A 27,853-nucleotide genomic window follows, 5' to 3' on the forward strand; every position below is an offset into this window, starting at 1 on the left:
AGGATTAAGTGGCTGTTGGAGTGATCGCTGCCAGATTTTTATGTGCCATGGGGACCTTTATCAGAAACTTAGATGCCTAAGTATTTTAGGCACCTACATGATTAGGGGATAGCCGAGCAGGGTTATTGGAGGTCCAAATATTGGATTTAGGCATCTAAAGTGGCAATTAGGTGCCTAAATCCCTTTGGGGCTCCAGCTCATAGGTTCTGTGTTTGTGTGGGTCTTTCAAACAGCAACAGGGTAGGAAATAAACATTTTAAAAATAGGAAAATATTATTGTAAAAAAAATGGCAGAAACTGGCATAGTACCTGTAACTACTTTTAACTATTTTTTCCAAGTTGACTGTAATTTAATTATTGCATACATATTTCTTCCTGAAATCTTAAAGCTGCTTAACTTTTATTGACTTGTGATGATAATTACACATTCAATAGTGACTTTGAAGAAACACTGAAGATTCAGCAACACTGGCTTGTATAATAATCGTTATTTACCCTAGCCTCAGCATATTCCTATACACACGATATACATTGTAACAGATTTGTTTGGTTCAGTTCTTTATTGGTGAAAATGATTCAAATACACAGACTCAATACACGGATAACAGCTGTAAAAAGAAACAAATATTTTACTTAGCCACTCACAGATGCCAGCTTCCTCTGGCCCCTGGGGATGTTCAATCTCCCGCTCTGCCCTAGGCCCAGCCCGCACCCCACCCCTTCTCCCAAGCCTCCATCCCCGCTCCAACTCTTCCCGCCCCTGCATCACCCCTCCTCCCAGTGCACCCCATCTCTGTTCCTCCTCCTCCCCTCCAGCACCTCCTGCACACCTCGGAACAGCTGATTGTGGCGGGTGAGAGGCGCTGGGAGGGAAGGGGAGGAGTTGATTGGTGGGGCTGCCAGCGGACAGGGGCACTGGGGATGTGAGGAGCTGGCTGCTGGTGGGTGCTAAGCACACACTCATTTTTTCTGTGGGTGCTCCAGCCCTGGGGCACCCATGGAGTCAACACCTAAGCCACTTGAAATTATACACACATTAGGATTCTGATCTGATTAGGGCTAATAACTAGCATATTCATATTTTCAGCACCCCCTTGTAAACCCCAGAGTTCAGAAGGCTAAACAGGGAATGAAATCAGCTCTTGTCAGGTTTAATTTACATAAATAATTATGCCCTCATGCTTTTCTGTATAGTGTTTTATTGTATTGTTAAGAGTTTGTGTTCTGTTTTTGGAAATGATATTATTTCATATGTACAGGTACATATATTTATGAAAGCGGGGAGAAATTTGGAAAGGAATAGCCTGGGGAATGTGAGCCACCCTGAACTGAGAAGTATTAGACTCTGGTAGGGTAGAGAATCCAAAACATCCCTGTGGATTTGGTTCAGATGTCTTGCTTTGCCTATTTAGACATGCTGAGCTCTGTGTTATCCAGTGTTGATGCTGGGTCTGTGGTACTAGTTTGGGTGGCTACAAGATATAGGTGGGGTTAGATTGAAGCAGACAGAATTCTAGTGCCTGCTTATATACCAGTAGGCTTACCTGAATTCATGCGTGAGGTTACAGGTGATTGAGGCTTGTATTGTATGCTCTCTGGGTCTTCAATAAACTGAGTTATATATAAGTAAGAGTGAGGGGGCTTATCATGTTCCTCACTTTACGATTTTGATCATTATAGAAAGGTAACCAGGGTATTTAGGTTTTAAGTTTGTGAAACTGGCGGTGGTGGGGGAGAAGGTTTTAGAAGGACTGTGTCACACATGTTATTTATTTTAGAAAGGGACCCTAGACATATTACTGAAACCAGCCCTGGTTACTGTGCCCTGGACAGAACGGCTGTAACCCTATTACTCTGTATACATCACTGAAGGTGGTAGGAAAAATAGAGTTATCCTGACAACACCAAGCCCTGACACTTTATTCTTTGTATGTTCTTCCTATTCCCAATAACGGTATTGACAATAACCTCATCAAGAAATGTTCCTTTATTGGAAATACATATACATAAAATATAGTTAAAAGAACAAAAGTCTATCAGTACTTTTGTGTTGAAACACAAAATACACAGTAAATTAAATCTCCAAGAAGGGGCCCTTATTTCATAGATTTTTTTATGTTATTGTGAATAGGTTTGTGTAAAAACACAGAGAATAAGTTACATTGAGAAGAATTTCAAGAACAATATTATTTTAAAAGGAAATATCACGGCTACCGAGTTAAATTGTGTCCTATGTTCTTAAAAAACTCATTCATCAGGGGTTTCAGCCACCGACTTGGAAGAGTCAGGAAGGATTTGGGGCCAGGGGAGCTGTTATCTCCTTCCCCGGAAGCATCAGGAATGGCCACAGCTAGAGATAGGGCCAGGGCTCTGAATTCGCTCCCGCGGGGTGCTAGGCTGGGTGGTTCTTGCTCAGGGTCTAACTGATCGCCCTACTCCTGGGGAAATTGTGCCGAATTTTGCAGCAGTGTCTGTTCACCCCGCCACACACACACACACACACACACACACACACAGCATTTCTGGCCACCACTAGGCGCCGCTGGGCTCTGCAGAGCCCAGCTCGCAGCGAGCGGAGCGCCCAGCCTGGCTGGGCTGGAGGCTGCACGGTCTTTGATCCGCACTCTCCCGGGGACAGGAGCGGGCCTGGGAGGCCGGCCAGCTCGGGCAAAGGGTGAGGAAGGGCGGGGCGCGCTCGCGCCGCAGCGTGGCCCCTGGCGGGACAGCAAAGAAGTTGGGGGGGTGGAGGGAGTAAAAGGGGGGAGGGGTGCTGGTGTCCGGGCTGGCGGCTGCCCCGTGGCCGGGCTCTGGGGTGGGCGCTGGTGCCTGGGGGTGGCCCCTTGGCTGGGCTGGGGGCTACCCTGCAGCTGGGCTCTGAGGGGGGGTGGGGGCTGGTGTCTGGGCCAGAGGGTGCCCGCTGGCTGGGCTCTGGCGGGGGGGGCAGGGGTTTAGGGGCAGGAAGGAATCCCTCCCCCCCCCCCCCCCGATCAGAATGGCAGAAACCTTGGAGGCTTTTTGCTTTCTGCAGTGTGTGGGTGCAGGTCACTTGGCAGGATTACCTAGGTCAGCGGTTCTCAAACTGTGGGTCAGGACCCCGTTTTAATGGGGTCGCCAGGACTGGCTTAGACTTGCTGGGGCCGAAGCCCAAGCCTGAGGACTTCAACCCTGGGTAGGGAGCCTCAGGCAGGGCTTCAGCTTTGGTCCCCCCGCCTGAGGTGGTGGGGCTTTGGCTCCCCCCATGCAGGGCAGCAGGGTTTGGGTGGGCTCGGGCTTTGGTCCCCGCTCCTGGCAGTTGTGTAGTAATTTTTATTGTCAGAAGGGAGTCAGGGTGCAATGAAGTTTGAGAACCCCTGACCTAGGTATACCTCACTTAATCATTTCCCTGTTATTGGCTATTGCAGGGGCCTCAGGTAGGGATGCACCTCAAACCCTCCTATTCTGTGCCTGTGGCACATAATAGTCTAGTCTCCTGTGAGCTGTAATACTTTTGTCTAATTTCAGTTGTTGGGTTTAGTGTACGGATGCTGGTGACATGTGATATACAGGAGGTCAGACTAGATGATCTGGTGGTCCTCTCTGGCCTTACTTTCTATGACTCAACTGAGTAAAATATTTCCCCCTACTTTTTATTGCTTGGAGAGACATCCACAGAATCTTCAGAGGTTACTAAGCTTCTCACCCCACTTGTGTGGGAGATGTGGGCTTTCTGTTCATGGATCTACAGAGCACAATCTGGCACAGTTTGTCAATACCAAACTAATTTCTAAAATAATCTTAAATCATTTAATCTATTTTTAGGTCTGTCTGGCCAGGCCAGTACTGTTGTATCCTAATGATAGTAATTTGGCTCAAAAAAAGCTTTGGAAGCGAAATTGTTGCATAGTTGCAATCAAGGGTGCTGGCCAACTATGGTTCCACAAGGCTTCCAAAGAGTGAAACCTGGGAAGATGCTCTCCATTCTAAGATGTACATTACCGTTGGAAGCAGTCACATAAAATTCTGGCTTTGGTGTTGGGCCTGCCCTTTTCCTAACCCGCCCACCCCCACCCCCCCAGGCCTTTCTGAGTTGCAAACCTGACTGGACCATCAGACCCTTGAGAAATCAGTGAGTTTGTGTACCTACCACCAAGGGCCACAAAAAAATCTCTAGTCTGAGGACTCATTCTATGCAGCATAGTCCCCTTGCCACTGTTTGAAGTGCCTCTATGGCTAGGGACTGCTCTATTTATGGGTTATAAGGCTTAAATATACAATTTTATAATTTATAGTATTAAATGTTATATGTTAGAAGCTCATAGCTTTTAGCTCCTTCTGTGTTTCCTTTTTAAATATCAAAAACACCCAGAGTCACAGATGGGCAGCTTTTTTAATGTATTGTGATAAATCGCCATAAATAAATATATTTGTATTTAATATTTATGTTGTGGTAGTGGCTAGAGGCCCCACTCAGGATTACAATATGAGTCTCTCGATGTCACTGTTTCAGCTAAATTTGAAAACAAGTTAGCTGATGGGGGAAAACGTTTTCAGCATTAGGTCAGAAGTGCCACAGGTACAGAGCACCATGTAGCCTGGGCTGGGGTAACTGTAAGGAAACAGCTTTGTTATATCAACCCTAGCAGCCAGTCTGTTCTCATCAGCTGCCAAGGGGAGCCCCATGGCAGACAGCCACTGTCAGCAATAGCTGTGCCAACTCCAAATGTTCAAAAATCATGAGTAAGAGTCACCAAAAATCACAAGTTTGGCTTTAAAACCATGAGATTATGTAAAAATAATAGATTTGATGTTCTTTTTATTTGCCTTCTGCTTTTTGACGCGTTAGGTGCACTGGGGTCATATTTTGAAGTTTTCACCACCACCACAAGGGCCAGAATAGGTGCTGATTCTATGGGTGCTCCGGGGCTGGAGCACCCATGGGAAAAAAATTGTGGGCGCTCAGCACCCACCGATGACCCTGCTGATCAGCTCCTCCCCCTCCCAGTGCCTCCTGCCTGCCATGATCAGCTGTTCAGCAGTGGGCAAGAGGCACTGCGTGGGGAGGGGGCACCCTTGAGGGAGGGGGGTGGAACAGGGTGGGAAGAGGCAGAGCAGGGGAGGGGATGGGTGGGGCCGGGAAGAGGTGGGGCGGGGTGGGACCTTGGGGAAAGGGTGGAGTGGAGGCAGGGCTTGGGCCAGAGCAGGGGTCGAGCACCCTTGGGGAAATGACAAAGTTGATGCCTGTGGCTAGAATTTACTTTTCCTTTAAGAATGAAGGCTGAACTCATCACATATTCACTTGACTCCAGAAGTTGGGGCTTTAAGGAAAACAATAATTACCATGAGATGCAGGACAAAATCATGAGCGTTGATAACTCTGCAATACAGGATTTTCTAATTGCAGAGAGACCCTTGGAGTCCATGTGTACCTATGCTGGTTGCCAGCCTCGCCCCTCTCACCGTGGAGGGGCTGCCTGCTCCGCGGTGACAGCCAGGGCACTGTGGCTTGCCCACTCCCTTGAGTGCCACCTTTAATCTGCCCTCAGTTCTCCTCTATCCCGGGAGCCCGCCAGTCCCCCCAACCAGGGTCCCCCTCTCCCACTAACATCCCGGAGCTTGTCCTGGCCCCCAGCCAGACTGGTGCAGCCAAGACATACGTGTGTCGCACCCCACATGGATGGGGGGTGGCTCCCCAATATCTGGCCACCCATGGCCTGGGCGGAGCCACAACACCGTAACAGCTCTTGGGTGTAGGGTGGGAGGACCCCACCACCATGGGCTCAGCCCTTGCACAGCCTGCACCAGCTGCCCTATGTCACGGCACCCATCAGTCCTTCCCACAAGCTCTGCCCCCCACACCTCTGCCGCACTCTCATTGACTGAACAACTGTCCCTCCCTCACTTCCCCCTCGTCCTGCCCCAAGGTGCTGTGGCAGCGGTGGGCAATACCATTGGTAGGGGAAGGGCGGGGAGATACATTGCTCTGTTTCAGTCCTTGCACATTTTCCACCCTGCCGGCTGTCATCAACAATCCAGGGGCTATGGGAGGTCGCTGCCATCTGGGTTCCCCTTTCCCAACCCCTTCCTCTGGTGAGGTTTGGTATCATCCAGGCAGCCGTGATGAGTAGGAGGGGGGCACAGGTGAGTCGGAGCTTGAGGCCTCCCCTACTCTGTTTCTGGTGCGATCACATCCCAGCCACTGCCGAGCGAGAGACACAGGAGCCACCATGCAGGTAACGAACCGGGGCCTTTAGCGCCCGCATCCCGGGGGGAAGGCGAGAGACTGGGGGGGCCTCCCCATGTGCCACGTCCTGAGGCGAAGTGGGGTGGGGTGGGGTGGGTCTGTCACAGCTTGTGGTGGCCACTGCCCCTTGGGCAGGGCTGTGCTGGCTTGGGCTGCGGCAGCCACTTGCTCCTCTCAGCTGGCCAGTGAGCGGTGAAATCCTGCCCTCTGCTGGGGCTGCTCTGGCTCCTCCCACCAGAACATTAAGTCTGGAACCTGGTGACTATGGTGTGAGCTGCTGATTCAGCGCCATGTGTGGGTGGGGCATTCGCGATGTGAAGATCTGCTGCTATCTCGGCGTCATGAGCTACCCGCCCCGTCCCAGGCCCGACGGAGGGTTCTAATGCCGTTGCTGCCTGTTGCATACAAACGCAGATGCAATGTTCCCGTGTGCGTGGCGCTGGCCGATAAAGGGGCATTTGAGCCTTCTAGTGAAGGAGGGTTCGCTCTGCTCAGTGGTTCCTGATAGCACCCTAGGTACAAACCACTGTAGCTCTAGCTACCTTAGGAAATGATGTGTACCGGGGTGTGGTTGTAACAACTTGGCTGTGCCTTGTCTCAGTGTAATTTATGGTGATATTAGTGGGACCTACCAATGCAGAGTCCTTTGCAGGAGTGGGACCTGAAATGGTAGCAAATACACATGTTCATTTTACCAGTGTCGACAGGGCCTCTATATGTACTGCAAATTGAAACTCCCATAGCTACACCCTTGCTCAGCGTTGCCTATCATGCATAAGTACAAAGTAGTGTATTGGAGAAGGGTTATGGTTTATTGGCTAAGCATAGGTACTAGAAGTCAGCATTCCCAGGTTCTGTTTCTAGTTCTTGGACAAATCACTTACCTCTTCTGTGAGACAAGGTGACTCAAGTAATATCTTTTTTTTATTGGACCAACTTCTGTGGGAGAGCGAGCACCACCCAGAGCTCTTCTTCAGGTCTGGGAAAGGTACGTGGATCGTCATAGGTAAATGCAAGGTGGAAGATGCTAAATCAGGTGGGCAAACTATAGCCCATGAGCCGTTTTAAGCCAGCCCGCGAGCTGCACCAGTGGCTTGGCCCCGCACTGGCCAGGGCGCTGGGTTGTGGCCGCACCACGTGGCTCCCAGAAGCTGTGGCATGGCCCTGCTCTGGCTCCTACGTGCTCCAATGGGAGCTGCAGGGGCAGTGCCTGCGGATGGGGCAGTGAGTAAAGCCACCTGGCCGCACCTCCGTGTAGGAGCCGCAGAAGGGACATGCCACTACTTCCGGGAGCCACTTGAGGTAAGGGCCGCTCGGAGCCTGCACCCCTTGAGCCTCCCCCCGTGCCCCAACCCTCTGTCCCAGTCCTGATCCCCCTCCCGATCTCCAAACTCCTCTATCCTAGCCTGGAGTACCCTCCTGCACCCCAAACCTCTCATCCCCAGCCCCACCCCAGAGCCCACACCCCCAGCTGGAACCTGCACACATTCCGCACCCCTGTCCCAGCCCTGATCCTCCCGCCCTCTGAACCCCTTTGTCCCAGCCCAGAGCACCCTCCTCCACCCCAAATCCCTCATCCCCACCCCAGAGCCTGCACCCCCTCCCTCACCCCAACCCCAATTTTGTGAGCATTCATGGCCCTCCATATAATTGCCCACCCCTGTGCTAAATGCATCTTGTCTCTCTAATATCCTGGGACTGACACAGCAACAACACTGCATATTAACTTTTCTGTGTGTGTTTCCTCATACACCTCTACCCCAATATAACGCAACCTGATATAATATGAATTTGGATATAAGGCAGTAAAGCAGTGCTCTGGGGTGGCGGGGCTGCGCGCTCTGGCGAATCAAAGCAAGTTCGATATAATGCAGTTTCACCTATCATGCGGTAAGATTTTTTTCAGAGTAACAGCCGTGTTAGTCTGTATTCGCAAAAAGAAAAGGAGGACTTGTGGCACCTTAGAGACTAACAAATTTATTTGAGCATGAGCTTTCGTGAGCTCATCGGTGCATCCGATGAAGTGAGCTGTAGCTCACGAAAGCTCATGCTCAAATAAATTGGTTAGTCTCTAAGGTGCCACAAGTCCTCCTTTTCTTTTTAAGATTTTTTTGGCTCCCGAGGACAGCGTTATTTGTTATCCACGTTGCAGTGATATGGATGATTTCAAGGGTGCCATCACCTTGATTTTAAACCTTAAATTAAAAGTAGCTTTTAATAGTACACCTGCCTCATTTTCTTGTCTGTATAAAACAAACATGCACATGCACACAAAACCAAACCCCAAACGTTTTCTTCCCCTGTTGCTATGTGAAAGACCCACACAAACGAAAGGGAAGACTGAGTGACTATATAGGGAAGACAATGACTCACTGTACGCAAGTAATGGTAAATACATAAACTGAAAAGGAAATGTTTTTGTTCTTCTAGTTACAATAAATCTGAGTTTCTCTTATAGCAAAACTAGGTAAGATTTTCAGTGAGAAGTGTGTGTCATTTAGTTGATATCCCTTTAATTCAGTAATGACTGGAAAGTGTGTTGAGATCTGAATTACTGTTACAAATGTTTGTGGTAGAAAAAATAAACTGCAGTGTTCATGCATATGCTCATTTTCTGTGTGGAAAAGCTATTTATATTTTATCCTAAATTATTTTAAAAAATAACTTACTGAGGGTTGACGTCTGTATACTGTCAGCACAGAGTATGCTCTTGGCACTTCACAAATAATGAAAGCTCTATATATAGCAGCATCCTAGCAGCACTTACAGAAAGCAAATGTTTGGACAGCAGTGCAGAGCATTCTGTATTCTGAAATACCATGAAATGTATTGCAACTCTCATTGTTTGCAATTATTAAAGTAAAAGCCTTTGTTTAAAGTTTGTATATAGCTTGTTTATCAACTGAGGCGTGCTGTGGTAACTGTTGCTTTTCCCTTCTTGCAGATACCTCATCAGTAGCTTGCAAATCTGCAGGCAATGATGTAGGCTGAATTTTTATTTAAAAAAAAATTGCTGAACACTTCTTAACTAGACAGAACTTTTTAGTATCATTCAATGCCTAACGTTGCAGAAGGTGAAAGGGAGAATGGTTCTGGACATAAAGAAAACAGACCTGAAAAAAAATCTCCAGAAGCTACTCTTCATGATGATGTAAAGCCATACTGCACTTCAGATGCATCTGCTGCGTCACTGGGTCCTACTGGAGATGGGCATTATCCGTGGGGATGTCCTGTGACTCACACCCGAGAAAAAATTTATACCATCTGCTCAGACTATGCTTTTTTAAATCAGGTAACGTCTGTTCATAAAAGTCCAAGTGCTACAGTTAGTGCCTGCCTACCAGATAGTGCTGCCTTAAATGTTGGAAATAATACACCTAACTTCATTGACATTCAAAGTGGAGCTTCAGAGATAATCTACCATGAAGACACTAACTTGGAAAATTTATCTAGTAGTCTTGGAAAGCTTCCACTGGCATGGGAAATTGACAAATCAGAGTTCAATGGAGTGACCTCAAATCTGAAAAACAGAGCAGGTAAGACAGTACAGCACTGCACCATTCAGAAAAATGCTGCATGAGTGATGTGGAGGGCCAATGCAAGACCCTCCTCCACTTACATTGTGCATTGGAACTATGTAGATGAACACACACACCATCTGTGTGTTGTAGAAATGGTTTTTGTGCTGGCCCCACAGATGCTGGTCTTAGGGGCTTGGATAGGAGTGGGTCGGGTCAGGCCAGGGGAGAAGTGGCTGCAGTGTTCCCAACTTGGTGGCTCTTGCTTCCTTACTCTACCTTTGCTTTCCTGTAGAACCCAGTAATTTGTTTGATATAGCATACATTTTCAAGCTGTGTAGAAATAATACAAGGTGTTGTAAATCAGTGGTTCTTAAAGCCGGTCTGCCGCTTGTTCAGGGAAAGCCCCTGGTGGGCCGGGCCGGTTTGTTTACTTGTCGTGTCCGCAGATTCGGCCGATCGCAGCTCCTACTGGCCATGGTTCACCGCTCCAGGCCAGTGGGGGCTGCGGGAAGGGCAGCCAGCACATCTCTTGGCCCGCGCCACTTCCCGCAGCCCCCATTGGCCTGGAGCAGCGAACCGAGGCCAGTGGGAGCTGCGATTGGCCAAACCTGCAGACGTGACAGGTAAGCAAACTGGCCCGGCCTGCCAGGGGCTTTCTCGGACTGGCTTTGAGAACCACGGTTGTAAATCTTATGTGCTCATATAATCCAACCTCTTTTCCACCTAACGGTGGGGCAAATGAATACTTTATTATTGTGTTCTCTTGGTATTACATTTTTGTCACTGTCTGAAAAATAAAACTATTTAGAGCTGACTGAAGTCTGTTTTTAAAAGGGAAGAAATTTCTGACCTTGTGACTTTCAGCTTTGATCCAGCTACCTTGAAAAACTGCCCAAAGGCTCCTGTGAGAATACTGACAAAAGCAAATGTTATCTTTATAAAATTAAATTTATTATGCATGGAAGAAGTCAAAATTTCCCAAACACTGTTCAAGTATTTTGAATTGTGTATGTATATGATGTTAAAGTAATTGTGTTTTCCACTGTTTTGTGTTCCTCTTGTTTCTGCTTAGCAAAAGATTTTAATGGTTTATTGACCATGCATATGTACACAACTGATTTTTATGTCTAGTCTATAATCACTGTGCATGCCTAGAATCATTGCTTTAGATTTTTCTTATGAGTTGGCTGACCAGTCAAGTTCTAATTTAGCTTACTATTTCACTGAGGTTCAGAAATATGTAGTCGCAAAACAAGATTGAAATTATTCCCTCTCAGCTGTTTTTATTCTTCTTCCCGTACAGTGACTTGCAATAAGGGAAAGTTCCTGGGGATATATTTCCCCTCTGCATGTCCCTGGGCGCTCCAGGCAGAAAGTGTGGTTGTTAGTGCTGGATATAGAAGACGCTGTTTATGCAGATTAGCAGTAAAAAGATTAGATGTAAGACTTAGATATGTAATGTGAGGCTATTGTCAGTGGCCTGCTCTCCCTCTAGTGCATCAAGATGGCTCTGGAGAGGTCATGGAAGGCCACCAGTTCCTAGGATGGCTGGGGTGAGGGAGGCTCACAATGTTTGTGGAGGCCATCAGTAGGTGATTATAGAGAATAGAAATATTCTTCAGTAAAATGAGCTGTTGTGTAAAAGGTATATACCTGTTTACTGGTTCTTCCCAAAGCTGTTGGCAGTCCCAGTTCAAAAGCTAACTTTTCCTTTCAATGGAAATAATCACAGTTCATCTCTATCCATGCAGCATATTGTCTTTTTGTTAGAAGTACATTGAATGCCTTCTGGTAAGGGCATTATAGTGGAAATATTTAGCTTGTATATTAAGCATTCATTGACTGCTTCTAAAATTTATCTTGCAGGCAACATGAAGAAACAAGTAACAAAGAAAAAATCTTTGGACAAAAAAAGCAAACAATACAGGGAGTGTTCTCAACATTCCACCGTTGAAGAAATAAAGCAGCGGAAAGTGCTCGACCTCAGGAGATGGTAGTATTTAAAAGTCATAATTAAGATTACCATAGTACGCAGAGCTTGTCTGTAAATATTGTTGTGGCTGTCTTATTTTAAATGTTAATGTGTAATAGTTTTTCTTTAATCATTGGATAGAAGGGTATATGGGATCTGTTAAACATAGTTAGTGAACTATACCTGATACTTACTACAAGGGGTCTGGGTCTTGTGGTGAACATTATATAAGAAAATAAGAACGGCCATACTGGGTCAGACCAAAGGTCCATCTAGCCCAGTATCCTGTCTTCCGACAGTGGCCAATGCCAGGTGCCCCAGAGGGAATGAACAGAGCAGGTAATCATCAAGTGATCCATTCTCTGTCGCTCATTGGCGACAGAGGCTAGGGACATCATTCCTGCCCATCCTTATTGTTGTTAAGTTACTGTGTGCCATCATTTACATTTCCTACATATTAGGAAATTTCTACTTTCAATAAAGAACAAAAAAGTTGTGGGTGAATTTGGTACTAATAAAAATTGAGACCCCATTAGCATGAGCAGGCAATGTGTAAATTTACTCACATACAAGTGTAGCTTATTCTGACTTTCTGCCCTTCTTTTGTGGTCGGGGCTACTGGAGCAAAACCTCTGTCATATAGAACTGTGAATGTACTACAGAATGTTCACTAAGAAATGGGCTGAAGCCACTAAACTAATTTTAACCCTTCAGAAGGTTTCTATGGCGTGGGAAATAAAGGTGAGGATAGGGACTCTGTGACCTAAAGTCACCTCCATTGGTAAAGTTCCAAAGAGTTGCAACGTAGTAAGGGATTGCAGTATTTGAAAGCTATTGACTTGAAAGGCTGGCTGGCTAAGGTATTGTTATTGGGATACATGTAATCTTTTCCACAAGATCAAATGTAGATTTGACCTATTTCAGTTCTGCCTCAAAATTATTTCTATGGTTAGTAGGCCCTTGTGAATTAAGTTGGTGGTCTCAGTGCAGATCTTGATGGAGTGGGATCCACATCACCACCTAGTGTTAGAAATGTTCAGAAAATGAATGGGTGTGAGATTTGTGCTTGTGAAATATGCCAGATTTCCATTTTATTTACTTTTCCTGGGTGAAATCCCATGAAAGATAAATTGGCATACTTACTCCAGGATTTTTAAATTAGTATATGGAGGTTGAGTCTTACCAATGACTTATTTTAAAGGCAAGGTGAGACAAAATACTTTGTTTTTTTAAAACACTGTTTGACTTTTGGGTAAATTGTCATAAATGAAAGTGCAGCAAGCTGCATATATCTAAATAAAGAAAATTTTCTCTTTCTCCTCAGGTACTGTATTAGCCGACCCCAATACAAGACTTCCTGTGGAATTTCCTCTCTAGTATCTTGCTGGAATTACTTATATAGCACACTGGGGACTGGAAAGTACGTCATTTCTATTCCATTTCAATGTCAAGGAACCTAAAATGGCTATCTAAATACTCTATTAATTATAGTTAATTATGATTATCAATTTCATTTTCAGCCTTCCACCTATTACTCAAGAAGAAGCCTTGCATATTTTGGGCTTTCAACCCCCATTTGAGGAAATTAGGTTTGGTCCCTTTACAGGAAATACAACTTTAATGAGGTACAATTTGTTTTCTTGAAGCAACGGAAATGCTAATGTATAGAATAATTTTCTAATGCTAAAAATTAGATTGTCGCTCTTAAAACAGCAATAATATACTCTGACTAACTCACTGTGTTTTATTTGAGCTTTCTGAAAACATCATGAACAATGAAGCAAACGTTAAGGGTTCTGATAAGAGAGCCCAGAGTTTGTTTTTAATAGCTTTTTTCCTGAGCTGTTTTTGCTGTCCTAGTATTTTTGTATGCTTCTAAACTGATGGCTGTAGTCACTAAAGACTGAAGTTATGCTTTCATTGCATTACCGCTGCCTCTGCTGGGAGCCTGCACTGGAATGGTGACACAGGGTACCCAAATGCTAACAATGGGGGGAAGCTCTCCCCCTCCCCCCCCCCCCCTTTTTTTTTTTTTTTAAAATCCATAGTTCACCTTTCTTTTTAGAAGTCTCCATGTCAGTTCTCCTTATCCATTCAGTCCTTTGCCTCTTTTAAGAGATCACCAAATATGTCAGATGCCATGATAGTTTTATGTGCAGACCTATTTAGGGTTTGGTGTGAGACCTCTAATTAGCTGTACTTGAGAATAAGAACTTTGTTCGTTATAGATCTGTGTGGGATTTGAACTAGTAAGATAAAGGTGAAAAAGCTGTATATCCATTACCAGACTTGTGGCCCTTCCAGCTCCTTGGGATGAATTATTTATTACTTGTACTACTATAGCATCTAGCATCTATGCTATACTATAGCATCTGAGACCAGGCCACCATTGTGCAAAGTACTGTATAAATGCATTAGAAGAATGTCCTTACCCCAGTGAGTTTATATTCTAAATCACTAAAGGAGGAGAAGATTGCAAAAAAAAAGTATAAATATTAAGAATTATTTTGCTTCAGTGTTTGTTAAAATACCAAAATCTTTAAAACAAGTCTTATTGTTTTCAGATGGTTTAGACAAATTAATGATCATTTCCATGTAAAAGGATGTTCATATGTTCTATATAAACCTCATGGGAAGAATAAGACAGCTGGAGAAACTGGTAAGTAGGTAAATCTTAGACACTAATTTAGTATGTAAATTGGAAAACTGTATTGTAAAATGTTTTAGGATCAAGAGAACAATTTGTGTAACTAAATAATCCCAACTTATGCAGTTACAGGCAGAACAACAAATGGCTCTGAGCTGCATAGCTTTTCTAACCTTCCTTTTTTTCCCTTCTCCTCTCTCTGTACTCAATTTTTCCTTCTTTTAACTAAAATAATATACCTTATATGTGATTATTGTGAAATAGCTGCACTCCTAAGGTGCTAGAGGCCTTTGGCTTCCCAATCTGTATCTGGCTACTCTCTCAAGATGTGCATTTATCTGAACAGCATATCTCACCAACTGGTATGTTTTAATACTTGGGAATTCTTTATACAAAATAGATTCAGAAAACTTACAATGTAAAAATACTAACTGACCAGTGCACTTTTTAAAAATGCCACCCATCTTATACAATGTTTCTTAGTCTTGTCATGCATCAAATGAGACAATTTTCCTTGAAATAATCATAATTGGTTAATCAACACATTTGATTGGGAATACTTGCAGCATGTGTGAACTAGGTAAGTGATAACTTTACTACATGAGTCTATAATGGTCTTCTAACCCATAAATGCCAAGACATATATCAAACTTCAGATGTTGAGCTGAAAGCAGGATGTCATAGAATCATAGAATATCAGGGTTGGAAGGGACCTCAGGAGGTCATCTAGTCCAACCCCGTCTGTTTGGGCAGAATGCCCACCAACATTAATTAGTTCTACAGTTGGTGCTATCCTACCAGTAATAATACAGTAGCTAAACAATGCTGTTCAGATTTTATCTTCCTTTCTGAATGTATAAGCCTCTAACTGAAAATTAGTCTGCATATAAAAATATAGCTGAACCTTTAAAAAACGTTTTTGGTAGTAAACTGTCAAAGTGAAGGAGTAGCTAAGATATAGGATGCACTGTACTGCAAAGGGACCTGGGAGATTGCTAGCAATCCCTACTGCAGTTATGAGGGACAATTTGCTAAATTCTGTACCCATGGAGAGGAAATAACATTTTGTGTGTAAAGCGGAGAAACAAGTTTTTCTTGTTTCAGTGCTCTCCTAGTCTCTCTCCAGTATGGAAGCACTATAGTTGGGTTAAGGAATATGTTGAGGTCAAGATTCAGATGTGTTTTCCAAGAAGATCATTATTCAAGAAGTGGTTCCCAATATGAAAATGCTGGCGAACCAATTATCTAAGAATTACAGGTCTCTCTAATATATTCTTGCTGTTTACTACAAATGCTGTATTAACTGGCGTCAGTGGAATTAAAGACAGTGGGATTCCTCTGAATGGTTGTGAATATTCTTGCTTTTGTCAGCTTTACAATATTTTTATGTAGTTCAAAACAAAACAAAAATAATCCCTAAGTCTTTAATTAGGACTCTCTTGCAAGGTGGAAACCCCCACTCCCCAAATACTTTCATTCAGATCTAAATGATGCAAGTATTTAAATTATGTGCTGTTTCCAGAGAAATAGTTCTTTGTAACTGATTCAGGGTAATATGTTTTTAGAGAATGGGATCTGAAAGAAACAAATTGAAAATCAAATATATTTGTTTATTGCAAACCTTTCCCATAATGCATCATGCTGCTGCTTGTGCAGTGTAACAATAAATATAACACCAGAAAATGTAAGAAAAATAACTGATCTCTTCTGCTTGATACTGAATGCAAGATTAAAAGCACTTTGGAGAATGATCAGACCTTTCTTTGTAGCTGCAGGGGCCTTGGTAAAGTTAACACAAGGACTGAAAGATGAATCGATGGCCTATATCTATCATTGCCAAAATCATTATTTTTGTCCAATTGGATTTGAAGCTACCCCTGTAAAAGCTAGTAAAGCATACAGGTAAGAATCTTGTAGTTATGCTTGCTCCTCTGTGAATCTTCCACCAAAATGGTGACTGCAAATTATCACTGCATTTACACATGAATTGAGTGCTGTACGAACAGAATGCTAGCCCCCTAAGTGGAAATGAAATGTCTCATTATTTTACAGAGTTCCCAGGTCTGCTGTTGATCATCTCAGCAGCAAATCTTGGCCACTTGTTTTTGCCTTGTAGCTGTGAGGTGGGTTTTAATAATTAAATCTCTAAGTTGTGAAAGGAAGATAGGGTGCTGGACTTGAACTCAGGAAACTATCATTAGGTTCCTAGCTTAACCACAGACTTCCTGTGTGGTGGTTTGTTTTATTTTAAGATAAATAACTTAATCTACCCTGTGCCTCAGTTCTCCATCTATAAAATGGGAGTAGTACTTTAATAGAATTCATTGAAGCCACCGATTGTTTCACATAGGCTGCTGAACAGCCATGGGATAGTAACACTAGGGGTATGTCTTAAGAGCAGGACAAAGTAAGATCTTTGGAGGCACTCTCAGAGAACAAGGATGGTGAGGAAAAAAGTTTCTTCTAATTTAAACATGCTTTCTGAGCCTTCAGTCTTCATCGTTGCATAGATATCACATCTTGGCCTTATATTGTGGTCACCATTCTTCCAGTGAGAGATTTGAACAGAATTCCCTGATGAGTCAGTCAACATCAGTTTTTATTAGTGGGGAGGGGGCAGTGTGTCACAGTGCAAGATGTTCCTTATCTCCAAGAAACGAACAGTCACTTTCAACCTCAGTTTCCTGTGTGAAGCAGAAGTTTGGACCAGAAATCAAAGTCCTGTTTCTTGGGTAATCTATTTTGCTAATTTATAATAGGTAATACATTATTTAATAGTTCAGTAGCCAGTTGTAATTTGTCTCAACTATACCAACAGTTGTAAAATATTTCAATAAAAAATTCTAAAAACCAATAGCAAGTTAATATGCTGCTGTCTTTCATTGCAGAATGCACGCTGAGTCTTACTAGAATTGTATTTTTGTTCAGCAGAGGTCACCTCTTGCAACAAGAAGTGGAATATTGGATCTTAATTGGAGAACCAAGTAGAAAACACCCTACCATTCACTGTAAAAAGTAAGTTTATATACTTCTCGCTCTCTCCTTTTTAAAAAAAATTTCTAGAATATAGGTACTTAAAACATTCAGTTTCTTCTAAGAACTCCCTCTCCAGTCAGGCATGGGCAGTACATTAACCATTTGTAGCTTTCATGATTCATGGAGTATTCAGTATTTTCAGGAAAGTCAGGGTTTTAGTGAAACTTTTGATTTTTCATATTATACTTGACCTGGGTTACTAATTCTGTGATTAAATCTACATGTCCACAATGTTTTTTTGTGAGCACAGAGTATAATGTACAGAAGACAAGGTTCCAGTCCCACATGTTTGCCACCGAAATAGACAAACACAAATCAGAAAATATTGAAAATATTGAAGACTCAGAAAAGGTGTAACTCAGAGAGCTCTTTTTTAAGAGATTTTATTTTTGTCTGAGTTGGAACTGATTCACTGCAACAACTTCCTCGATCTGACTTGGTGCTGGATCTATAAAACTTGGGTACCAGTTTCTGGAGGAAGGAAACAGCATTTCTCCTAAACATCAGAATTTCTGAAAAAATCCACACTCCCCACCCCAAAAAACAAAAAAAAAACAAACCAAAACATGGGGACTGTGAGCAAAAAGGTTTCTCTGACTTTTTCTCCTGCCTGTTTGTGGGATGGTATGTTGACCCATGGGAACAGAGCTGGTTGGAAAAATCTGACAGTAAAGAAGTAAAAATTTGTGCATCCCCGCCCTCCCCCTTGGTGTTCTGTCCAGCTATTCTGAGACCATAAATTCTAGTGGTAAATGGTTTTTGTGATCACTTCTACATGTTAGTCCATTTTATTTTGTAGGTGGATAGATATTGTTACAGACCTGAACACTCAAAATCCGGAATACTTGGATATTCGGCACCTGGAGAGGGGTCTGCAGTATAGAAAAACAAAGAAGGTAATATTGACTTATTAAGATTGGGGAAAGAACTTTTGCATGAGACTTTTTTTCCAATGAGCTTATTCATACTTTGCTGTACTAAAGAAGCTGTAATTTAACTTTTGGTGAAGTCTCTTACTATAGTGTTAGAAGTCCAGAGTTCAAATCTTATGGCTGCCATGTCTGGCGGAATGAAAATTATTGGGGAAGTTTTATGGCTTGTGTTATGCAGGAGGTCAGCCTACATGATCACGGTGATCCCCTCTGACCTTGGAATCTCTGAATCTATTAATTATAACTTCTGCTGAGAGGGAATGCTGCGGAAATTCAGAAAACCAAACATAGATGCTAAAAGAGACACTGCAGAGCACAAGAGTTTAGGTCTGCCTTGCAGGATGTAGGATATGCCAGTCCAGGTTATTGGCCCTTCATCTTTGATATCCTATCCCTTTTTACTGTGTAATTTTTTGGGGGCATACTATTACCCAGTCCCTGTGTGATGAGATCCCTGGAGTGCAGCCTGGTACTGTGGGACTGCTGTGCCTCCTTAACTCTCTCCAGCCGGGGCTATCTCTCACAATGCTTAGCTAGTGACAAGCAGCAAGCCCCTCCAAGCGCTGTGATCACTCAGCACGCCAGCATGTGGAACCCCACACACTCAGCTAGATTGCATGAATGCTCCCAGCCACTCATAAATCTCACAGAGAAAGGCACCAGTGCCAACCCCCACCCCCCACCCCAGCTCCCAGCACTGTACCTCAGGAATATACTGTCTTGCAATACTCAAGACAAACAATGCATATTTATTAATTGGTTCACCACGTCGATATACACCAGCCTTTGCAAAACCTGAGCAGATTTGCCACACGCTTCATACATACTCACTGGTAAAGATAAACAGTAAAACAAATTTATTGACTACAAAAGATAGATTAAGTAACTATAAGTGATAGGCAAAAAGTCAGAGTTAGTTACCAAAATAAAATAAAATATAAGCATGCAGTCTAAACTCTCAACCCTATTAGATGGGGCAACATCTAGATTAAGCAGTTTTTCTCACCCCACTGGATAGTGCAGTTCATAATTCACAGATTTCACCCTTGAAATCTGGGCCAGTCCCCTCAGTTGGAGTCTTCAGAGTGTCCTTGTTGCTTGCAGTGTAGATGGGTGAAGGAGAAAAGCCCAGCATGTGGCCACTGTGTTCTGTTTTATAACCTCCTTTATAACCTTGTGGGGAGCACAAGTCCAGGCATGTCTGGGGGCATTGCTGAGTCTCCAGGCAAGATTGAGCAACTCCCCTGGTGTGGCCTCATGCAGGTGAACCATTGAATTGCTGCACAATGGTTGTTGATGAGTTGTTTAACACCCCACCCGGGTGTTGGCTACTTTCCTTGCTGTTGCCTCTGGGGAGCTAATATTTGGCTGATTCCCCAATTTACAGCATGTTTTAGTGACAACCATTCAACACAATTTTCATAACTTCATATGCATTAATGATATACATATATGGATACAGAAATGACTTTCAGCAGATCATAACCTTTCCCCTTACAAGGCATGCTTTAGATGTAAGATCATGATTATATAAAAATAAGGAATAGGGGGGTTCCAGGGCGCTCCTCCAAGGTATAGAATGTCACACCCTGTTAGTGCAGCTGGATTTTGTCTTAGTGAAATAGTGAATTTTTAAATTGATTTTTAAATTTTACCTGACATTAACTTGATTGTGTGACCTCCTTGTTCACTTAGTATAGCACGGTGTAATCAGGAGATAAAGTACAGTGGATGGGGAAGTAGTATCTGACAAAAAACAGTGCATGTGTCTCGATTTGTTCCATGGCTTTTATTTGTGTAATTTTTCTTATGGAGGATTAGGCCTCTGAGAAGAATTGAATTTTAAGACTGGACTTGAAGGCAGAGAGGGTTGAAGCATGGTGGAATGGGTTGAGGAGGTAGTTCTTCTTTGAGTGCCTTCCCTGTGAGCACTCCACTTCAGGTGTAGTTGCGTCCCAGCACCATTGATCGGATATTTTCAGTAGCAGTACTCAGTCGGGATGCACCTTGGAGTCTCGTTTTGTGTGCATATGGTATGACCCCCTCAGTTCCTTCTCAACCATCCTCTGCTGAAGATGAGCTCGGGACAGTGTGACAGCTTCTTCCCCTGCAGATAGTAAAGAAACCTTAGATAAGTTTATTATAGTTCCTAGTTAGCTTAATTAGCAGTTAGTTGTTTTTTCAAAACAAGTTTTTTCTCCCATTCCCTGCTCCTTTTGAAACATGCCGAGCTCACCTGGCTTTAAAAGATGTGGCTCCTGGTGAGAAGCAATGCCGCGATCTGATGAACACTCTCTCTGTGTGAGATGTCTGGGTGAATCACCTATACCCCAAAAGTGAGTTCACTGTAACAACCTGAAGGCGAGAGCCTGGCATGACCAGGGCCTCTGCCTCAAAATGATTCTCATGGAGAAGTCACTCCAGCCAGGTACAGAAAATGACCAACCAAAACTTCCCCCTAAGTCCTTGCTGACAAGGTCAGAACCGACAGAGAGCACGGCTCTGTCCTCTGATGAAAAGAGGAAGTGAGCATTGACCTCTCCTCAGAGGGATTTGCATAAAAAGAAATAGTCCCCTGTGAGGTCGTTACCCTCGGTGCCGACAACCCCAAGAATCAGCACTTACCAATCCCCCAGCATCTCCAGTACAGACCATGTCATTGAGCCCGAAGCAAAGGGCAGGAAGTCAAGATATAAGCACCGCCATGTCTCTTCCGTGGCACCAACCACGCTGGCACACGCAGCGGTCACAGCACCAACCATGCTGCCACCTCCAGTGCCGACCACAAAATGAGTGCCACTGCCATGCTCATCACCGCCACCTCTGCCGGCACCGACTGATAGTGCTGCGATGGGTCCACTGGCACTTACAAAATTTAGCCACAAGATGGCTGCACACCTTTCAGCCGCAACTAAACCCTCAGCACCGCATCCACCAGCACTGCAGCAATTCCTCACTCAGCAGGATATTTCCGTATCATTCATGTCCCAATCAGCACTCCTTGACACCTATGAATTGTCCACAAGGAGTGTCATTACACAGCCCACGGCACCGTCGGTACCCAGTGACAGCGATGATGAGGACCAGGACGGAGGAGTGTTCTCCCCACAACAATCCTCACTTACTCACCAAAGACCTGCTCGGGGTACACTGAGATCTAAAAGCCACCATAGTCAACCACCATAGCCATTGTACGGACATGCTTTTCCCATGAAGTGGCCGCCATGGGATCCCTGGGCAGCATACAGAGCCCACCATGCCAGAACCTCATCGCCACCCAGAGGTGAACTTCAGTCTCCTACATTATCTCCAGTGGCTACAACATCTGTAGCTCTAGAGGAGACGACAGAGGAGCCAGAGGAAGAAACAGGCCCTGAGGATGTCTCACCAACGCACAACTCTTCTTCCCCCAATGAGGCCATCATGCCACCTCCATCTACAATGGCAGATGACTTCAAACAATTTCAAGACTCTTTAAGAGAATCGCACTAAGCCAGGACATCCCATTAGAGGAGGTCCAGGAAAACCAACATAAGCTGCTCAAAATCTTGCAACCTTCCTCAAACATTGCACTTCCAATAGATGATGCAATTCTAGAACCCGCTGAAATGGTATGGCATACACCAGTCACCATCCCTCCCACATGCAAATAGGCTGATAGCAAATACTACGTGCCAGACAAGGGAATGGACTTTCTCTTTTCCCACGCACCACCAAACTTTGTTAATAGTTGAGGTGGCAAACCATCACTCCAAACAACCCCAGTCCAGATCCAAACTTGAGGACAAAGACCACAAGAGACTAGACCACTTAGGATGGAAGATCTACACCTCATCCACTTTACAATCCTGGGTCACTAACTGTAGCGCCCTTCTGGCGAAATATGATTATGACAATTACGGGAAGTTATTTGAGTTTATGACCGAACTTCCTGAAGATAAAAGAGCACAATTCAAGACGTTGCTCACCGAGGGATAACTAGTAGCCAGGACTGCCCTAGAAGCTTCCCTGGATGTTGCCAGTACGGCAGCACACGCCACAGCTATTGTAATGTGCAGAGCATCTTGGCTCTTGTCATCCGGCATCCCAAAAGAGCTTCAGATTAAGGTGGAAGACCTCCCCTTTGACAAAGATAAATTGTTCTCATCTAAGACTGATGAGGTACTTCACTCTATGAAAGACTCACATGCGACTGGGCATCTACACACCTCCTACTAAGAGAAAGCGCTATCAGCCTTACCACCATGCCAGAGAGTCACAATTCAACCCTCCTCAGTCCAGACCATATGAGTCCAACAGACAAAGAAATAGATCTCTGAGGCACCAACTCTCACAACCTCAACAAGCGGCTTCACAACCACCACCTAACAAGCAATGGTTTTGAAAGGTTGGTCGAGGGTCTGAACGACCTCCCCCTCACATCAGTGCTATTTTGCCCATTTAGCCACCAATTGAGACACTTCTACCATGCAAGGGAATGCATCACGCAAGGTTGTTGGGTCTTAGAAATCATAAGGTCGGGCTATACCATCCCCTTTATTTCTTTTCCCCCCATCCTACTCTCTTCCCCGTCCCTCTTCTCATGAGCACCTCTTAAGGCAGGAAATAGATCATCTTCTGCATCTCGGTTCTGTGGAAGCAGTACCTACACAATACAGAGGGAAGGGCGTCTATTCCCACTATTTTTTGCCCCAGAAGAAAAATGGAGGATGGCGATGCATACTAGACATACAGAAACTCAACTCAAATTCCTATGCTCCCACAAATTCAAGATGGTCACATTAGGCACAACAATCTCAGCGCTGGAACAGAGGGACTGGTTTTCAGCCCTCGACCTACAAGACACGTATTTCCACATTACCATACACCCATCTCACAGATGATTCCTCCGATTCACAGTTGGACACGACCATTTCCAGTATAGGGTACTCCCCTTCAGACTGTCCACTGGACCAAGGATATTCTCCAAAACGCTTGTGGTCATAGCAGCACAGCTGTTTAAGCAAGGGATCATATTCTTCCCAGACCTAGATGACTGCCTCTAGAAAGGCCCAAATCAGGCAGAGACAAAAAAAAATTAACTGACTGACCGTCGCCCTCTTCCAAAAATTAGGGTTGCAGTTGAACATACAAAAGTCAACACTGATACCCACGAAACAACTGGTCTTCATTGGAGCACACCTTGATTCGGTTCAAGCCAGAGCATTTCTACCTTGAACCAGATTTAGGACTATAAAGAATCTCATAGACACCGTCTCCATCTGCCCACGAATCATGGCAAGAATCCGTCTACAACTACTAGGACACATGGCTGCCACCATATGCATGGTAAAACATGCCAGACGCCAAGGCTGCCTGGGTTCAGTATACAAACCCATCAAACACAGTCTGAACAAGTTGGTAACACGACCTCCCAAAGTGCTAGAATCCCTTCGGTGGTGGACAAGACCAGAGAATTGTTGTTCAGGGATCCCCTTTCAACAAGCACTACCCTCAGTTATGATCACAGCAGATGCCTCCTAGTTTGGTGGGGGCGCATGCCTGGATCATCACACAATCCAAGGCAGGTGGTCACCAACGGCAACACATCTCCATATCAACTTACTGGAACTCAGAGCGATATTGAGTGCCTGCCTCCATTTTCTTCCACTCATAAGCAACGAGACAGTACGAGTGATGACAGACAATATTGCATGCATGTTCTACATAAACAGACAAGGGGGAGCACGATCCCACTCCCTATGCACCGAGGCCATCAAACTATGGAATTGGTGTATCCATCACCAAACTGACATCTCAGCCTCATACCTTTCTGGATGCCAAAATACCACAGCCGACACTCTAAGCAGAAGGTTCTGACAGGAGCGCAAATGGAAAATGAATCCCACAGTCTTACAACAGATATTCCAAAGATGGGGTTTTCCCACCATCGATCTATTCGCCACATCTCAGAATCACAAATGCCCGCTATTCTGTTTGAGGGCAGGATTAGGACCTCAATCTTTAGGGTATGCCTTCCTACTCACATGGGACAAGATGCTCCTGTATACATTATGCCAGTCCGACTAATCCTGAGTCCTGCACAAGATACAGGACGAAAATGCCCAAATCATCCTGATAGCATGGCCCAGACAGACCTGGTACCTGTACCCGTTATGCATGACTGCGCTTCACGAACTTTCCCATTGAGATTAGATCTCCTCTCACAAGCCAATGGTCAGATCCTCCATCCGAACCTGGAGAAACTCCATATGAAAGCACGTCTCCTCCATGGTTCCAGCAACATGAGTTAACCTGTCCGGAACAAGTCAGACACATGTTATTGAACAGCAGATGTACATCCACACGCAATACTTACCTGCAAAAATTGAAAAGATTTTCCATATGGAGTTAGAACAAACAGTTCACTCCGAAAGCTACACTGCTGTCAGTAGTGCTAGAATATCTCTTGGAGCTAAAGAATTCCAGACTGTCCACGAGCTCTATTAAAGTACATCTCACAGCAGTCACAACTTTCCATTGTAAGATGGATGGATTTTCGATATTTGCACATGCGACCACAAAACGTTTTCTTACTGACCTTCAGAATCTCTACCCTGAAGTACAGCCACCCATGCCTACATGGGATTTAAATCTAGTTCTCAAAGGCCTTATGAGACCCCCCCCCACCTTCGAACCACTGGCTACCTGCTCCCTATTGCACACATCACATCCACTAGAAGGGTCAGTCAGAAAAGTGCACTAATGGCCAACCCGCCATACACAATCTTTTTTTAAAGACAGGATCACGTTGCGGCCCCACCCAAAATTCCCCCCTAAAATAGCTTCAACCTTCCATATTAATCAACATATTGACCTCCCTACATTCTGTCCTAAACCACACAGAAACACACAGGAGGCCGTATCTCATACCCTCGATGTTCAATGTGCTATAGCCTTTTATTTGGACAAAACAAAGTCTTTCCACAAATCCCCAACGCTGGTCGTCTTGATGACGGAATGATCCAAGGGCTCTGCTATATCGAAACGTAGACTATTTAAGTGGATCTCGAGCTGCATTCACTTATGTTATAAAACGTATAAGACAGAACCCCCAATGGGTGTCAGATCCCATTCTACATGATTCATGGCAGCATCTATTGCATTTCTAAATAGTGTATCCATTTCAGAGATCTGCTACATGGGCCTCAGAACATACGTTCACTAACTACTATGCAGTTATACAGCCTCCCGAGCCAATGCCATATTAGGCCTAACGGTCCTCTCCTCTACTATGTATGCAACTTCAAAGTCCCCCCAACCGTAGTGGACACTACTCTATAGTCACCAGAAGTGGAGCACCCACAGGGACAGCACTCGAAGAAGAAGAGGGGGTTACTCACCTTGTGCAGTAATTGAGGTTCTTAGAGATGTGTGTCCCTGTGCTCCACTACCCAGTCGCCTCCCCTCTACTTTGGAGTTTGATACAAGGACTCTATGGTAGAGAAGGAACTGAGGGGGTCAGGCTGCGCGTGCACTAAACAAGACTCCAATGGTGCCGCAAGACAGCTATTGTGCACGCGCGTTCTGTCGGACCACTGCTACCAAAAATCTCAGATCAGTGGCGTCGGGATGCACCAACACCTGAAGTGGAGCACCCATGGGGACACATCTCAAAGAACCTCAGTAACTGCACAAGGTGAGTAACCCTGTCTTCTAGGTGCAAGGAAGGGTGCATGGAAGAAAATCTGAAGATGAGTAGAAAGAGGACAGAAACACCGTGCTAGTTGTGCATTTTGAGTGGAGAGTGTAAAGGCTAACAAAGTTAGGCAAAATCTGGGTTATGTTGGCTTGTGAATGCTAGATAGGGAAACTTAAGTACTGTGTAGAAGATTAGGAAGGGAGCTAGTAAAGGAGTTGAAGAAACTAAACTAAAGCAGTTTGTCACATAACTATTCAAAAGATTTTCATAAAAAATACTAGTTAAGTAGATAATTAAGTAGTTTTCTCTGCACACTTTTTAACAAAACACTTCTTACCTTTGTCAGGTAGGAGGAAATCTGCACTGTATCATTTCTTTTCAGAGACTTAATTGGCAAAGGTTTGGTCCTTGGAACTTCCCATTTGGAAACATTAGACGAGATATACAACCACAAGCACAAGGAATTGCGAAATCTGAAAGCGAAGACAATATCAGCAAGAAACAGCATGGACATCTGGGTAGATCTTTCAGTGCTGGTTTTCATCAAGAGTCCATGTGGAAGAAAATGTGTAATCTTCATGAAAGGAGGAACAGTGGATATCAGAGTTATACTGATTATGATGGGAATGATAGAAATTAACTTAGTACAGCACAGCTAATGTACTAAAGTTTTGCTAAGACATGGTAGGAGTTTATTAAGCCTAGAGTAGGTATGACTAGAAATGGTATAAAAGGCAATCTCATAGTTATTTAAATACATACTTCTGTGTATGGTTGCGATGGGTGAGATCAGATGTGAAAACTAACAAATAAGCACAGATTATTGTACTTTGTAATCAGAGTAAATATAATAAGCAAACTGTCACTTCAAATAATTGAACTGCATTTGAGACCGTGGAAAAAACAAAAACAAATTGTGGTTAAAGCCATTTATGTAAACAAACAGCATTGAAAAGTATTCAAAGCATGAAACTTTATATCTTATTACTTTCCAAATGATTATCCTGCATACTATATAAGGATAAAAATGTAGACATTTCCTTCCTTTCTAACATTTTATTTTTATGTTAAATGCAATAAGGTTCCCACTGTCAATTAGAAATATTGTAATACAAAAAACTTGTCAAACATAACTGAGTGGGTGGTCTCAGTCTAATTCCCAGTGGACTAGTGTCCATGTCCCTTAAAATAATTATATTTTGCCAACTGGTACAAATTAGTGCTATTGTATCTGAAAAGCCTGAGATTGATTGTACAGGGGAAAATGACATTACTCTGGGTCAGGCTTCAGGCACAACAGTAGGGGGCTTGTGCTGTTACCCCTCTTCTGCCTGTTCTGTAGATAAAGTAGTGGATTTTTACTACAGCACCTTTGTGAGCACTGAATTTGCTTCATTTTCCACAGGCTTCTTAAATAAAAATGAAGTTGAATTTGCTGATAACCAAGCTGAACACACTTTGGCCTGTTGGCTGTTCTTTTCCTTCATTGTGTCTCCAAATTTCTTAGTGTTTTTACTTGTTAATTTTTCTATGAGGGGTGACACTATTAAGTACCAAAAAATGCTAGCAGCCCTAACAGTGTATCTGTCAGCAAACAATTTATATTTTTCAGGTTTCCATGTAAAGCACCTATATTTGGACTAATATAACTTTCTTTGCCCCAAAACATTTTAGCAGTTATAACATTCTACATACAAATGATGAGCTCGAGGATTAATTTTGTTGACATGAACACTTGTCATGGAATGCAGGGTTTTTTGTGGTTTGCTGCTTTTGTTAACCAAAAAACGGGAAACTTTTAGACAATTTTCTTCATCCAATAAAATTTGTTTTCTACTTTGTCA

General features: G+C 43.9%; 1 protein-coding gene across 7 annotated transcripts; it reads left to right on the plus strand.

Annotated features, from left to right (window-relative positions):
- Positions 1–2,557: 2,557 nt before the first annotated feature.
- On the plus strand, positions 2,558–27,853 carry BIVM (basic, immunoglobulin-like variable motif containing). 7 transcript variants are annotated; one of them, XM_043535279.1, is made up of 10 exons: positions 2,558–2,674; positions 9,165–9,756; positions 11,608–11,734; positions 13,038–13,133; positions 13,234–13,338; positions 14,278–14,372; positions 16,130–16,262; positions 17,289–17,375; positions 18,196–18,292; positions 26,360–27,853. In XM_043535279.1, the coding sequence occupies exons 2-10, from the start codon at positions 9,276–9,278 to the stop codon at positions 26,666–26,668; spliced, it is 1,530 nt and encodes a 509-aa protein (XP_043391214.1). In that variant the 5' UTR covers positions 2,558–2,674; positions 9,165–9,275; the 3' UTR covers positions 26,669–27,853. The 7 variants fall into 7 exon arrangements, with proteins under 7 accessions (XP_043391214.1, XP_043391211.1, XP_043391228.1 ...); XM_043535276.1 differs by lacking the exon at positions 2,558–2,674 and adding an exon at positions 5,141–7,208; XM_043535269.1 differs by lacking the exon at positions 2,558–2,674 and having other exon boundaries at positions 8,616–9,756.

The sequence above is a fragment of the Chelonia mydas genome, chromosome 1 (genome assembly GCF_015237465.2).
Source record: "Chelonia mydas isolate rCheMyd1 chromosome 1, rCheMyd1.pri.v2, whole genome shotgun sequence".
Taxonomy (NCBI): Eukaryota; Metazoa; Chordata; order Testudines; family Cheloniidae; genus Chelonia; species Chelonia mydas.